The following is a 15,338-nucleotide window of genomic DNA, read 5'->3' as shown; positions in this document are numbered from 1 at the left end:
GTTTCCAGTGGCTCATACACACAGACTCGGAGTTCAGCACTGCTCACACTGAAGAGTTCGGCTGGAATTTGATGGGAAAGCTGAGTCACAGCGAGAACGTCTCATAGGAGGGAAATGGCATTTGTCACTAAATCTAACTGTTAAAGACAACTAACTCCAGCATATGCTATGCTGATCGCAAGATCAGTTACTTTCCAGATTCCTTGCAAGTCTGAAATATTGGTCCACTTAACTCATAACCAGTTTCTTGCAGAATGAGGTGGCCTCGTGCTGATCCAAATACCTCAGTTTCGGCTTTGGCAGCACATTGCTCCAGCAATTATTGTGAGCAACTTACAGAAGGGCAGTTGTTTAGAGTGGAAGGAGCTGGAAAAGCACAAGAGAAGCTGCAGAATGATCAGAGCAGCGTAATTTCACGGGCAGCTATGAAAAAAATGCATCAAGGGATGACGTACTCAGAAGAAACCTCACCGTCAGCCTCACTGGGAGCAGAAGTCACAAGGGTCAGGGTAGAGCTCAGGTATGAATGTTACGGATTCCCTGGAAAGCCATTAAGGTATCCGTGCCCTAGGTGTTACCTTCCCAACATTGGCCATGGATAACGCCCACAGTGCCTTCGGAGTGCTTTATGCATATAAGCAATTTCAAACCCAAAAGAAAATGGGAGATTTATGAAGAATTTGAAACAAAATAGGTGATTTAAAAAGCCCTCTGTGGAGAAATACTAGTTAAAGACGACTGCATTTGGTCAAAACGAGGTTACAGCTGTTCCAAGGACAGATACAGACAACGATGTGATTCACTCAGACATCAAGCACTTACCTGGGCGGTGATCTTCTATTCCATGGTCACCATTTTCTAGAACCGTTGGCCCAGAAGCCGAAGTATCTGCAACAAACGATAGGCAACGTTGGTGCTGGATGAAATGGATTGTAATCCAAAAAACAAGGCAGCACTGCTGTTATCAAACTCAAAGGATTTTTCCCCAGATTCATTTCTGAAATGAAGGCACCCACGTGGCGCTGAGCCTGCGCACCTCAAACCCCAAAAGAAGAGATTTCCTTTAAGGGGTGTTCTGGGATTTTTAATCCTATTCTGAAGATAGGGGTCCTTCTTGCTACGCTGCATAGAAATACTCATTGCAAAGAAAAGGCTGCTTTCAGTCAAAAGCTTGTAATCTTCCGCACAAGATTTACTCTAACAATGCTTATGTCTGACTTCCTGAAGCAACTTTACTCCAAATGGAGCATACAGAGCTGAGCGGTGCCTCTGGTCACTCAAGTGCCCTCTACAAGTCCTGAGGCCTGATGGGCTGCACCCACGAGTGCTGAGGGAGCTGGGCAACATCACTGTGAGGCCACTCCTGGGTATCTTTGAGAGGTTCATGGTGACTGGAAGAGTTTCCTGAAGGCTGGAAGAAAGCAAACATCACTCCCATCTTCAAAAACAGCAAGAAAAACCCATCAGCCTCACCCTCTAGCACCTTTTGGTGGGGACTGAAGGTCTCCATCTCAGCTCTGACAGCACATCGCTAAAGCAAACATCAGGGAGAGACTTAGAAAGGGGTAGGTTGGGGTGGAAGACAACCAAATACAAAAGCTTGTAAGACAGCAACCACTGGGAGATTTACTTTTTACTGGACTGAATACATTCAAGGATATTCTCAGTTCCAAATCTTGTTCCAACACAGAAAAAAAACTCAAGAGGCAGTGGGATTCACGCACTGAGCTTGGACGGCGTGGCAGCAACACGAGACCTGGTGAGAGCTGAGGCACCTCAGAATCAAAGGACTGGGCTCTAGCCTGGACTTTGCCATCTGCTCACTGGGCAGGATTTAATTAACATACAGTAACACGATGTTTTTAAGAAGCACACTTCTTGTTCTGGTAAGCAAACTTTTCCTATTCATCGAAATACACTGGTGACATTCTATCTTCTCCCCTAACCTTTACGCTGGGCTGCTGGGAGTCAATCACTCCGACCAATTTGGCAAAACTGCTTGAGGATTTGTTCTATTTTTAGCGAGTGAGCTCAGACTGTGGTCCTTACAGAAGCAGCTGGATTAGGCCAGCATTAGTCCTAGAGCGGGCTGCCAGCAGCACGGGGTCTCTGCACCCCCAGGACAGGTGAACATCACAAGGCCGTTTACATGAATTAAAGGCATCGTTCTTGCAAGAAGCACCAAATCTTAAGATGTTCTCTAATTTCTTCAATAAGCTTATCTTAATCTCTGTGAATTTAGGCTGTTTCAGAACTGGAAAAGTGGGAGGGATCACTCCACAAACGACACCGTAGAGTGTTAATTAAGCTTAACGAGTGGCACAAGCAGTCCAGCTCCTCAGGACGTTTGCTCTGCTCACCGTAATGGCTACAGAAACCTAAAAGCCATTCAAATCAAATCACTCCCCAAAAGGCAGCTGGAGATGCTGCCGTCCCTTCCCTGAGCCCAAGCCATTTTAAAACAAAGCTACGTTACTGGTGGACGTCAGGCACAGCACTTCAGGGCTTCATCCAACTCGAGGGGAAGCAAAAGGGAAGTCTTTCCAGTTAGTTCAGCGGCTCATGCTGGTGTTTTACAGAAATCCAACATGAACTTGCCAGACAGCTTATAGAAAAACATACACCTACATCCTTTTCAAGTAGCTGAAAATACGACAGGAATCCCTGGACCTGTTTCTTAGCAGTTAAACACACCAGCTCCTCCTGCTGTCAGTCTTCACAAGGTCTGGTACTTACTGTAACAGCAGAGCAGGCTGAGCCAGTAACTGGGAAACCTGCTGCCAGTCCCTGGGTGTGCTCATCGCATCACGCAAGGAGAGAGCGGGGGCATGGGGCGGCTCGCACATCGGCTTCGCCTGCACCAAGTGGAAGGCCGGGTGTCCTGGGGAACAGCAGGGTCTTACAGGGGATCTCCAAGGCATTACACAGAAGCCAGTGCTCAGCCCAAGTGCAGGAGCTGTGAGCTTCCTCGAGCCCCGCTCATGTGGGTGCTGTAACACTGGTTTAATGAAGGTGCTGGCAGTGCTGTTACAACCACGGCTTTGTAGGCTCGAGTCATGGTAAGCGTCCTAAGAGGCTTTTTGTAGTGGGGAAACGAGCAGCAGCCCCGTTTCTGCCACCCACGGACACTTCAGGAGCTTAACCTGCAAGTGGAAACGTGAGCACAAGTTCTGGTTTAGGCTGGGCACCATCACACTGCTCGGTGCCATCCCGACGTGAACGTGACGCCTCGCTCAGCCGACCAGCCACTGGGAGGTCTCTGCTCCTGGTGCCTTAAAACCAGGACTCTGGATGATTGCAAACATGACTGGATACTGCAAATTCCATCTGTCTGCACACTTTTAATACCAGCTTCAGGTTGTAAAAGTGGTCGTTTGTAGCCTGGGCTGGTAGCATGGGTGACCAGCTTGTGTGCAGCTGAGGACAGCCTCCACCCAGCAGTGCTCGTGGCAGGTCGATGCACTTCAGCTATTCAGACAACAAACACTTCATCTGAAGAAAGCTTTCATTTTGACTGATCTCCTAGGTAGCAAGAGATCCAAGCCAGCTGTCTGTTACCAAAGCCAGGACAACGCACCCTCCCCTACCAAGGGCTCTGCAAGCGTAAAATGAAAGCAAAAAGCCACCCAAATGCTACTCAAAACACAGCGTTCAATTCTTCTGCTCCTTTGGGAACCTAAAGTTGAGCTTAAAGTCTCATTTTAATGTGGCCAGCTGAGTGTTTTGGTTTGGAGAGGCCCTCTCCTGAAGGTGAGCCCAGCACACGTGTGCAACGTGCCTCCGCGCTGCCTTGGCAGGACGATGAGCAGGTGAAGTGCTTTCCTTTAACGTTTGGCTTCCTTGGGAGACGAGCTTCCCGAAAATCAGGTCAAATCAAACACGCGCTGCCATGAAAACAACTCCCAGCAGTGGAAGGTTTTGATTTTTATGCCTCTGAAGGTCAGCTCCTCTGGAGCAATCAGATTCACTTTAGGTAACCGAGCGCAAGTGTGAGAGCACCCGGGCAGCCCACGGGCCGGGGCTCCTCCCCTCCATATTCTAAATTGCTTAAAACCAAAAACCCTGTCAAGATGTTGTAACTACATAATCCTCATCAGAATCACAAGATGGTATTTGCATCTGGCCGGTGGATCAAAGGATTGTTTTTATATAAACAAATTTCAGGCAGCATTTGCTAAACCCCATAATCTGAAGCGAGCGGGCAGCGCCGATACAACCCCTAATCCCCGGGGGTGGCTGGGCACGGCGCGCACGGCAGCGTAACCACAGCTCCACGCGTTCCCACCAGCCGTGCTGGAGCACCCAGGGGATTTTGGAGGCCCAAAGGACACCAGAGACAGGGGCCAGGCTGCAGACACGGCCCCTTCGGCTCCACGGTTCAGCAGCTTGCTGCTCCTTTGGGTGTGCAGACGTGGTTGGACGCAGATTGTCAGAGAGCTCGGATAAAAGACATGGGTGGGAACAAACCTGCTGATAAAACCGTGCAGCAGGCAGTCAAAACTAGCTGGAAACTCTGAAATAAGTAGCTTAGGCTGTTTCGGTTCAGACATTTAAATATTCTGCCTCCAAACAGCTTCAGAGCAGGCGTCAAGCTCATCTCCCGCAGTCGGAAGGCGGCTCACGGCTCAGCTTGCCTGACGGCATTCCCGTAGGATGTAAGCACTCGGATCACATTTCCAAGCTTCCCCTTCTAACCATCAGAATTAAAGACAATTTGACTTTAAAGGCAACCAGGGCTCGCTGGGTTCTGTGTTTTTGGGACGCCAGGGCGTTGAGAAGCACACTCGGGCTGCTGGGCGCGTTGGCAGACGCAGGGCTGTGCCGGCGGGTCAGGCATCCACAGGCAGCAGGGCAGGAACACAAATCCTGCTCTGTCCTGCCCCTTCTCCTCCCCTCTCCTCTCCTCCTGCAGTAGGAAGCTGGAAAGTCTCACCAGCTGGAGGACCACCAGCTGCCTGAGATGATGTTTGATCCCAGGTGGCAAGCGGGGCTGGCTAGGTGAACTCGATCACCCCGGAGATCCTACAGTCTGTGCAAAACGACTGCCCTAAAAAAAATCCAATCATCCTGCTCTGTCAGCTAACCCAGCCAGATCAATTCCAGCACTTTATTTCAGAGAGCATTGAAAACATGTCAAGAACACTTCAGCTTAGCAAGATGATGCCCAAGGCTCCCTGCTCCTCGAGGGAGCCAACCCAGGGTGCGGGCGGCTTTGTAGGACTGCTCAGGAGCATGCAGAGGGGCAGCGCCTGGCTTTTCGGGACTGCCTGCACACTTTGGGTACAAAGTACCCGACAGAAACCCTCTGCAAGGGGGCACGGGCAGGTTAAAGAGCTCAGCCCACGCTCAGTGCTTGCTGTTGTACAAAGATTCACGCTTGCAAAAGCAAGGCCTGCAGTCCCCTGCGAGAGGAGCTCACTCCTGCTGCGGAAAGGGAAACGACAGGAGGGGAGCGCTGCGGTTTGGCTCCAGCTTCCAGGCTCTGGGAATGTGATTTGTTCCTGCACCACGAGGATGCTCAGCTCTGCTCGGCTCAGCTCGGCTCAGCTCAGCCCTGCTGCTCAGCGGGGTCAGGCCGGCAGCACCGCGCAGCGCCAGCAGAGCCATCTCGTGGCGAGAAACCCCAGCGTTGACCGCCCGTGGCTGATCCAGAGGCCTTCCTCCAGCACTCGCACCCTGCCCAGGATTTGCTTTCCTCTAAAAATCACCTCCGAATTAGGGAGCTGGGTGAGCACAGGCCGTGCATGTCTGCATCGATGTGCTCGAGGCCATGAGCAGCTACGGTGCGGACCCAGCTTCGTCCCCAGCTACACGATGCAGCCGTGCAGAAACACGGTGTGGGTCCTCACCCGAAATACATCCCACAGGAGCGCTGCTGCCCTATGAAAGCTCTTACAGCGTTGCTTTTGCCTCTCAGCTGGCACTCACTCCCACCCAAAGATGCAAATCCCTCACTTTAGGTAAACCCAACGGAGATCCGCCTTCATGTCCATCTGGAAACTGCTCCGGGACTTCGGTGGGAAGCTCCACAGCATCCCCTGAATTCCTGGGGGCAAAACCTGGGACTTGGAACTGGTGAGGGAAGCTAGCTGCAAACAGCACAAAGCCCCGCATGCACCCATAGCAATCCTTCAGCATTACGTAAAGACCACAATGTCCTAAGAGGATTACCCCAGAATTCACCAAGTTATGATGCCCAGCCAGGTGCCAGAAGGAATAAAACCCTTTTCAACGATACTTGAGAAATTAATTATTGTTAAAGCTTCACCTAGGACACATTTAGCTGACAACTGCTCATCACCTTTTCTTCCTCTTTACCTCTCTGCACTTGGAGTTTACTGGTCTAAGCTGGGGCCTATCTGACCATTAGAATTGCCTGATCTTGCTCCTGAGTTCAGAAAAGAGTGAAAAAAAATCCTGAAGCAGCGATGGAAGAGCTGGAGCCCGCCAGGACGCGTGATGAAACCTCTTCTGACTGGGGAGAGGCAACGTCAGTACCGAGGCCGTGCTGTCGGACCACATTTGTGCCTTTCAGCAGAAATAAACCAACAGGCAGGGGCTGCAGAGCCCGATCCACGACCGCTGCTCCTCTCCCCGAGGAGAGCAGGGCGCTGTGCAGCCCGGAGGCAGAAGCCTCGTGCCCAATGCCCCCAGGAGCCGCAGCAGAGGGCGGCTTCCCCTCTGCAAAGCCTCACCCCACACCTGGGGCTCGCCTGTTTTACAGCCCCAGTAAGAACCAGGACATGGAGCTTTGTGATTTTTTTTCTAAAAAGCATTTATAAACGTGGCAGAAATCTCTCCGAAGAAACAGGGATCCTGAGCGCTTTGGGGAAAACCAGATGAGACAAATTGAGACGTAACAGGATCAGATGCTAAGACTCACCTGCACTAAACAACCTTATCTCATCCCCTCCAAGCAAGCAAGCTCTCCGGTTCTGTTAGTTACGGTCTTGTTTTGATCTTGCCACAGATTTAGATAATGCTCAGAATTGTTCTCCAGCTATCCCAAAAAAGGGAGAAACCGATCTCCAGACCGGGAACACAGATGCAGGAACTGCAGCCCCCCCCCTCCTGCCAAGCAAGGAGAAACAAGTCCTGCTCTCAAATCTTTGCCTCCGTTCTGCCCAGGACCTGGCAGTCTGCTCCCAGGGCAGCTCAGCAAGTTTTAATTACTGAGCAAGCCCAAAAGGCCTCGTTACACCTGCTCCTGGAGTCTGAAATTATTTGAAACACCGAGTCCCGACGGTACTGGTCAAGGGATGCACATCTGGGGGGGACCTAAAATCCGGGGGCACCTAAGGAACATATACCTGAAGCTGGTAATACAATGATTTTAACAGCAACTGGAAAATTCTGGTGCTGAGATAGCCTAGAACCTGCAACTTAAAGAATAAGGAATTGTTTTAAAATATCCTTAAACCCCATGCAAAAATGTTAACAAGTCTTCATGTTTCTGCGACGCTGAGCTACAAAATAGCTGTCATTAGAGTTCCTATAATTGAGTAGGATAACACGCATCTGAATAGACCAAAGCTCCAAGTTTTACAATCTCTGCCCACTTCCTTCCTTCCTAATTGTTTGTTACCCTTTAATGAACTATGCTAGCACAGGAAAATACTAAATTATATTTTTCTGTACCAGGGGGCACCTGACTCACTTCTAAACAATGCAAATAAGTGCCTTAAAACAGAACAGAAATTCCCTTTGTGTAAATCCCCACTCCATACTCCTGGAGGTCTTATTTATTCTGACGGGTGATCATTACAGTTCTCTGTACATCCCACCTTCAGCAGCATTAGTGAGCAGGAAGATTAAGGCAAAAAAAAATTTCTTCTGAAAGAAATCACCAGGTTACCTCTTTAGGAGCAATCTTTTTTTCTTTTTTTTTTTTTTTTTCTTTTTTTTTTTTTTTTTTTTTTAACATGGCAGAGATCAAGGGAAAAATAAATGGAAGTCAAAGCACTACACATCAAAGGTGACTAATTTCAGGGGAAGGGAGAAAAATTGCTGAGAAATAAACAGTGGAGGACCCCTTACATCTCACTGTTCTTTTTATCCAGCCAGGGAAGTATCTGTTAAAACCTCTCCTTTTCCTAAGTAGTTTCTGACAAGGTTACTAACACCAGGAAATAGCAACTGGGCCAGTAAGTGTTGAGAACCAGCAGATACACCACCACATTTCACTGTATATACAGAAGCAGCACGTACATGGCAGCAAGGAATCAAAACGAGCAGCCCCTCAGATCAGTGGGCAGAAGCAGCTGTAGCTGTTAAGCACTCGAGGCTGAAGCTCCCAGCAGCAGGGGCCTCGTGAAGATGCCAACCTGCAGACCACAGCAGCAACAAGAGCTTTATGCCTTCATAAAGAAGGCAAAACATGCCTTTATTTCCATCTTTATGTCTTGGACCTGCTGTTATCTGGAGTAGCAGTTACCAAACCTTGCCCTATTCTCATTTTTGAGATGGACAGGACTGTAAACGTAGCTACGGTGCAGCACTCACACACTTCGGGCAGTGCTTTCCCCGAGAAGCCCCAGGCAGCCCACAAAGCATTCATCTAAGTAAGAGCATCTTCTGCTGAGTAGGAGCGATCGCTTCTTTTGCAGGCTGAAGAGCCGAACAGAAGGCAGAGCAGAAGAAGAGACAAATTTGATCTCAGTTCCTTGCTCTTAAAATAAACTGTTCGGACTAAAACCAGCAACACATCGAAGTCCTGCTTCAGTGGGCCTAGCAGTAACACAATAAGCAAAATTGTTCTGCGATGCCACGCAGGGGAAGCTTTTTGTTCTGTACCAAGACACTTACGTTCCACCTGATTGCTGTCTGCATGGGCTTTGCCTTTTGGTTCCTGGCCTCCAGCTTTTGCATCGTCATCGTCCAGCAGAGGAACATAGTCTGTTTTGTTTACTGTTTCTCCGACCACATCGTCAAACTTCTCTGCTTCCAGAGTGGCAATGAAGTCCCTTTTCACTTCTTCCTCGATCTCGGGCGGTGGCTCGGTCAGAGCGTCCGCGAGACTGAGATTGTGATCCAAGTCAGCCATGTTTTAGCACCTCTGCGACCTACAGAGCCATTTGGGGGAGAAGAAAAAGAAACAAGCATGTTTTAGTAAGAGACCTCTTAAGCGTGCTCAGTTTTGCTGATGATACCTAACGCACAAAGTCACGGCCACCTCAGTGCTCACCAATTCCCAGGTGTTTCCAAACCCCCACCACGCTCCGGAGGCAAACAAACAAGCCAGGTCACCCGAACCGTGTCATGCTCAGGCAGTAAAACCTACCACGTGATGTTTTATCAGAACCTTAAAAAAAATAAATAAATACCTGGCCAGCACAAACACAATCTTATATTGATTGGTGCCCTGCCCCAGATCTGCGAGTTAATTACATATCCCCAGCAGCAGGAAGAGAAGTGACGCAAGCGAATTTAGTTCTTGGGCTGGACTCCACCCAGCCTCCCCTATGGAGATTAGGATTTTACATAATCTCTGATGTATACTTCAGGGATGCTTCTGATCCCGTAGATAGGGTCCAGCTGGGCGGTTCTGTCCTCAGCAAACCTTGCTAATGCCAACAAACCCAATCGAGCCCTGGGATTTGTGCTGGAAGGTGAAGTTTCAACGATGTTTACGCAGAAAAAAATGTAGTGGAGAATAGACATCCACATCACGCACAAAGCTATAAATTGGGAACATGAAGGAGAAAGACTCACCATCTTCCTTTTCCTCCCCAATTTATATCTCAGCTTCAATTTAAGCTCCTCACACTACACAGAAGATGTACCTAACCCAATTCAACTGCTCTGCAGCAAAGGCGTTCAGGTTGACATGAGAAATACACCCATAAACAATTATTTACACCCATAATTAATTATTTTTTCAGATTTCATCCTTATGAAGCTCTTAGCAAAGACCCAACAGAAGCTGAAGCAAATCTGAAGCCGTACAAAGAAGAGAAGCCCACCGCTCCTGCCTGGCACAAGGCACATTTCTGAACTTCCTCGCAGGCCAGCTGTGCACACGCAGTGCTCCCGGCATACCAGAGGAATGAAAAGCTCCATTCTTGTATTTTAGCCTTCAGCAGAAACCGTCAGGTTGTGAAAGGCAGAGACCAACGGGCCATTAGCATCTGAAGCAGCATACTTACAACTCCTACTACAGGAACTCCGCTTCCTTGAGTTTTTGTCTATGCTTGGAAGAGCAAAGCAAGATGATGCCAAGCACAACAATGCTCCTTAGGTGAACAACCAGCGTGGAGAACCTCTACCAGCGTGGAGAACCTCTCTAAGAGAAAGATGCCCTCTGCTTCAGGAGCCCAGCAAGGCGAGGCAGGAGCGCCCCATTCATCACTACAGGACAAGGACAGGAAGGGAAGCTTGGGAAGGAAGGTTTAGAGCTCCAACAACAACAAATTCACCTGAACAAAAGGATGAGGAGGAGCTCAGCTCAAGCGGTTCATTGTTTTATGGCCAGTTCCCAACACATGGGATGGGACCACGGAGCCAGGTCGGGACCAGAGGCAGTGGGGCCGCAGAACGGCGCCCGCGCAGCCACACACAAAGGCAATTTGTGTGCTGCTAACGAAGGGCTGACCCATGCAGCCACTACGCTGCTCTCCGGGGTCACTGCATAATGCTGGGGTGGCAGAACACAGCCCCCTTGTTCCAGCACAAAGGCTCCTACTCCTTGGACTACGGGAAATTCTTCATCAGCAGCATACGGCCGCTGACATACCTACGGGCTCGAGCTGGGCAAGGCAACGCTCGGCATTCTTTGCAGACAATGGTTTTCCACTGATACTGGTGTCTACGTAACCACACGCAAGCATGCTAGGGGAGCTAATTCAGTTAAAACCTCTTCTTTCTTCCCTTCAAAGGTCAAACTGGATCAGACTCCAAGCAGCAGCTGCTGTTCTGTGGGTCAGGTAACGGCACCGAGGAGTTACCGCTTACTGCGAACCCGGAGGTGAAAGGTTTGGAGCTCTCAGCCCTTCGTGCACGGCCCCAGCTGAAGGGGTTATTGCTATCAAGACCAGCCGTATTTTTTATTTATTATTTTTTTTTTTTTAAACAAACAGAAGTCTCAGAATAGGATTTAGGCTCGACTTGCTCTTTCAGACGGAGGTTTGAGACGCACCGTCTTACCCCCTCGTGCTTCCAATTGAAATTGTGGCTTTGAGATCAGCATCTCAGAGACAGTTTGATGCTAGGAACACTTCAGCCTTTTCTTCTGAAAGTTTCACTTAGCACAGAGAAGGAACCAATATTCAAAATTTTCAGCAAGCTGCTTCATGATGCCACTAGGAAATGCAAGGATCGAGGCTGAGGTGAGGAACTTGCTGCAGAACAGCCAGCAACCCGGGGAGACGACACGCAGAGGCTGCACGGACACAGCGGGCTCCAGGAGAGGACTCCAGCTCCTGCCCTTCACGGCAGGCAGGTTTACAACGTGGAGGTGGCATTTAGGAAAACCTCTCTTTTTAACCTTGCCCCAAAGGGGCGAGGACAGTCAGTGAACCGAGCTCCCAGCTCACACCACTCACACGTTCGCTTCGGATTAAACCTTCCTGCTATTTTGGTTTCGAGCACAGGAGGGGCCTTTTAGCAGCGTTTCCTCCTGACAGCTTAATTTAGGGGCTGTCCAAGCAGCAAGACATCTCCCATCCTCCCACTCCGATGGAAACTATTAGCCAACTGCTCCACAGAGGAGCCCTGTAACATTTAGCATCCCCTCCCCTGCACCATCCGAACCGAGCGGGCGTCCAGAGCCAGCAGCAGACCGCACGTGGCCACGTACTGCCATAATCACTGCTTTGCAGGCAGAGAAAGCTCCTAAGCGATACTTTGATGACCCAGAAATTACCTTGGTCTTGCTCCACTGAGATATTCCATCATCGTTCCTCTAAGCCTAAGCAATTGCGCGCCAATTAACATAGCAAACTCCTCCAAGGCGCCACGGGAACGCGTTGGGGAAGCCAGCAGGAGTTACTAAACCCGAGTCAGTGCTGATCCCACCCAGATCGTCCTCTGGCACCCAAATATTCCATCCCAAGCCGCTGCTAGATTCGCATCCTGCAGTTTTTGTTCCTGATTAAAAGAAAAAAGCGGCACCGTAATGAACAGTTGCCATGAAGCAGCATTGACAACGTCTCCGTTTCAGACCCACGTAGGACTGGGACATGAAAGCAATCTAGTTTCTGGGGAAAAATAAATAATAACGAGGTTACGCAGGCCTATCAGCAGGACATTTCCTTGTCTATATTTAACTTAATAAGGAATGCAGAAACGACATAAAAAAAATCAATGCAACTCATAACAGCCACGCTGTGTTTTGCAGCAAACAGAGAATCTGTCTCCCCGGCGCATAAAGCACCCAGCTCACGGCTAGGGCAGGAGGGTAAGGACACTGCACAAATTCTGCACAAGGGTAGAAGAAAACTGACAAAATAACCAGGTGTTGCCCAGCTTAGGAAGACAGATGCTTTCTGCACCACGTTCATCCACAGAGAAGAGCTGGCTGTGCACAGGAGGCGTTCGGGAGCATCCACCAAGACACGATGCGCTGGGCGTTACGCGGCTGGGCGAGCCAGGCACACAGAGGAGCACTCGGAATGAGAATTCTGACATCAACTTACAAGATGAAAGGGAAAACCGAGCAGTGGCGGCTTCAGAAGGCAGCAGTTAACAAAATATTCAATAATTCTTCATCTGCGAGACAGCTGCTGCGCTCCTGATGTCTGCTAAGTGGCACGGGGAGTAAGGAGCGATGGTGTAACTGCAGCCTGAGTGACTCAAGGTCTGCATCTCTTGGAGGGCCTCAGAGGACTGCCAGGGTCAAGCAGGCACCGTGCTCGGGGGCAAGGTGTGGGAAGGAGCAGACTGTGGTGCCGGTGGCCCCACAGGGTCAGCTGTATGGCAGAGGAGGAAGGGAGCTTTCCGGTAGCCAGGCGTTCTTCGATCTGTTCCAGGAAGTCTTCAAATTACTCCGCAGCAAATCAATTACGTTCCTTCTCCTCACTTCTGTTCCCAAAAATGGTTTGTTCAGGCCTCTTCGTGTTCCAGCAGCAGCTGGTCCGTTACAGCCAGTATCTGCCCCATCTGTTCTGCTTTGTGCTCGGAGTCTGTGTGCCCAGCGAGCAACCTATTCCTTTCCATACAAAGCCATCTCCTGGTAGCTGAGCCGAAAGCAGCAGCGCTGTTTCCCTCAGTTATCACAGAGCCCTGCCCTCCAGCTCCAGCTATTTACCCAATTCTCAGCCCCCACCTGCAGCGAGCTCCTTTCCAGGCACTCCCAGCAGCTCACATCAAGTCTGCCTGTTGTGAGGAGTGGGCTGCAGCCAGACCACAAGTCCTAGAAAGAAACCCAGCCGGCAATTCCACGCACGAGTTTTATTTTACATACCCCAGCGGAGCAACTTTCAAGAACCATCGTCTCCTGCAGCCACCCTCCGCAGGCAGGAGGGACACAAACAGAGCTTGCATAAGCCGCCGCCTCTCAGCTTCCCATCTAGGGGAGAGTGGAATTTGTTTCCTGAACTTTGTGTTGCCATTTTGGAGCTGCTCGCGCTGCGCTGCGGCGTACGCGCCTCCGGGCACGCAGAGGCTGAGTTCAAATTTATGAGCGGTCTGACCCAGATTCCCTGCGTCTCGGCTGAGGATGGCGAAAGGGGAAGACAGGCACGTGGGCACAGGGGATGCTGCCCCCCAAAAATGATACTTGAAGGCCTGGCTGATGCTTGAACAGAGCCACAGCTGGCTCGAGGCGCTGGCTGAGTCCCCCCAGCCTTCTGGGTCATTAGGAGCAGCACCCCCAAAATGCGCTGCCCCCACCAAAGCAAAGTGGGAGCAGCTTTCATGGCAAAGAGGTAAGAGCATTTAAATGCATCTAAGAGGAAAAAGAAACAAAGCAACTTTTCTCCTGGTTTTGTTTAGAGGAGACACCGGCACAGGGAGTTATTAGCAGGAATATTGTTCCACCAGATCCCCTCGCTCCTTTAAAATCAGCTCCCAGCCCCGTGCAGAACAGTCTCCGCCTGGCAGACGCAGACAGCTCGGTCATCGTGCCATTTCTCTCGTCCTCACCCAGCCTGTTCTTAGCTGAGGCTCTCAGGAGCACTTAGTGGTGGGCACTGAGGCAGAAGGGAACAGGGCAGCGGGGAGCAGAGAGATGCAAAGTCATCGTCCTTCGGCGCTGTGTTGGCAGGGAGTCACATGAAGAGGACGCCTGCATTTATCCTCCCAAAACGAGGGCGCCTCAACTGCTGACATTTTACATTTTGTGCACAGACACACCAAGTCTGTGACCTCTTTTTTTCCCTTTTTTTTTTTTTTTAAGCACAAACTAAACCAAGGTGTTTTGTTTGTTTGTTTGTTTGCTTTTTCCCCAGTAAGTTAAACGAGTTTGGAGCTGGGCTTCATTTCTGGGGGTGTTCCAAGTTGCGGGACATCGCTCCGATTTCCCAGAGGCTCATTCTCAGAGGTAGGGAGATGCAGCTCCAGGAACCTTTGACCTTCAATGGAAAGGCATTAATTTCACAGAATCCCAGCCTGGCTGGGCTGGAGGCCCCGCGGGTCCCTCTGCTCCCAGTCAGAGCCCCCGGAGCTCCGACAGGGGGCAGGGGGAGCCTCCTGGGCTCCAGGCTGAGCAGCCCCAGCTCTCCCGGCCTCTCCTCGCAGCAGAGGGGCTCCGGGCCCTGCAGCATCTTCCCGGCCCCACACCGGGCTCTCCCCATCGCATCCATCAGGATTAGTGAGCGTGGTGTCGTACAGAACCACGCTGTCCTTCAGACAATACATAACGCAGCAAGAAAGCTTCTCGTTGCTCATACAACTCAGCAATTGCTTCCCTTCTTCACGAGGAAGAGCAGTGGCGAGTCCAGAGCAGGTAGATTTGGGGCATTTTGGGGGGCAGGTGTTGCTTTTAAGGCCAGGACTGCCACACCACCAGGCAAAGCACTTGCATCATCACTTCCCTTCTCAGGGCAACTTCATCAGCAGCTTCCTGGTTAAGTACATGAAACAGATGGAGAGTCTCAGCTTCCAAATCCATGCAGACAACAAATCCGAACATCCCTAATAATAATAATATTATTTTTGCAGGCTAGGAATGGGGGGCAGACGTGGGGGTACCCCAAAAACAGACCACAGGGGGCCGGGCACACTGCTAGGTGAGCCTAAGAAGCCCGGGCTGCTACGGAGCAGTGAGAGCCCCTGCGCTGCTCACCGATAACCAGGCGACAGCCGCAGAGGCTCGATGCAAATCTCAGCTCACTTCCAGCAGCAGCTCGTGGCCGCGCGAGATAAGCGCAGTGCTTGAGCTGCTCGCTTCAGATAGGCTCAGC

General features: G+C 50.5%; 1 protein-coding gene across 9 annotated transcripts in view; it reads right to left on the bottom strand.

Moving 5' to 3' along the window:
• MAP4 (microtubule associated protein 4) overlaps positions 1-15,338 on the bottom strand; it is a 142,467-nt gene that overhangs the window by 87,665 nt on the left and 39,464 nt on the right. For all 9 annotated transcript variants that reach the window (XM_082752373.1, XM_082752374.1, XM_082752377.1 and 6 more), the window contains exons 3-4: positions 8,806-9,062; positions 823-888 (exon numbers count right to left, since the gene is read on the bottom strand). In XM_082752373.1, the coding sequence (XP_082608499.1) occupies positions 823-888; positions 8,806-9,043 (304 nt within the window). In that variant the 5' untranslated portion in view covers positions 9,044-9,062. The remainder of the gene's footprint in view (positions 1-822; positions 889-8,805; positions 9,063-15,338) is intronic.

This window comes from Aythya marila (genome assembly GCF_965140915.1).
Source record: "Aythya marila genome assembly, chromosome: 2".
Classification (NCBI taxonomy): Eukaryota; Metazoa; Chordata; class Aves; order Anseriformes; family Anatidae; genus Aythya; species Aythya marila.
This window is presented reverse-complemented; position numbering and strand designations above follow the sequence as displayed.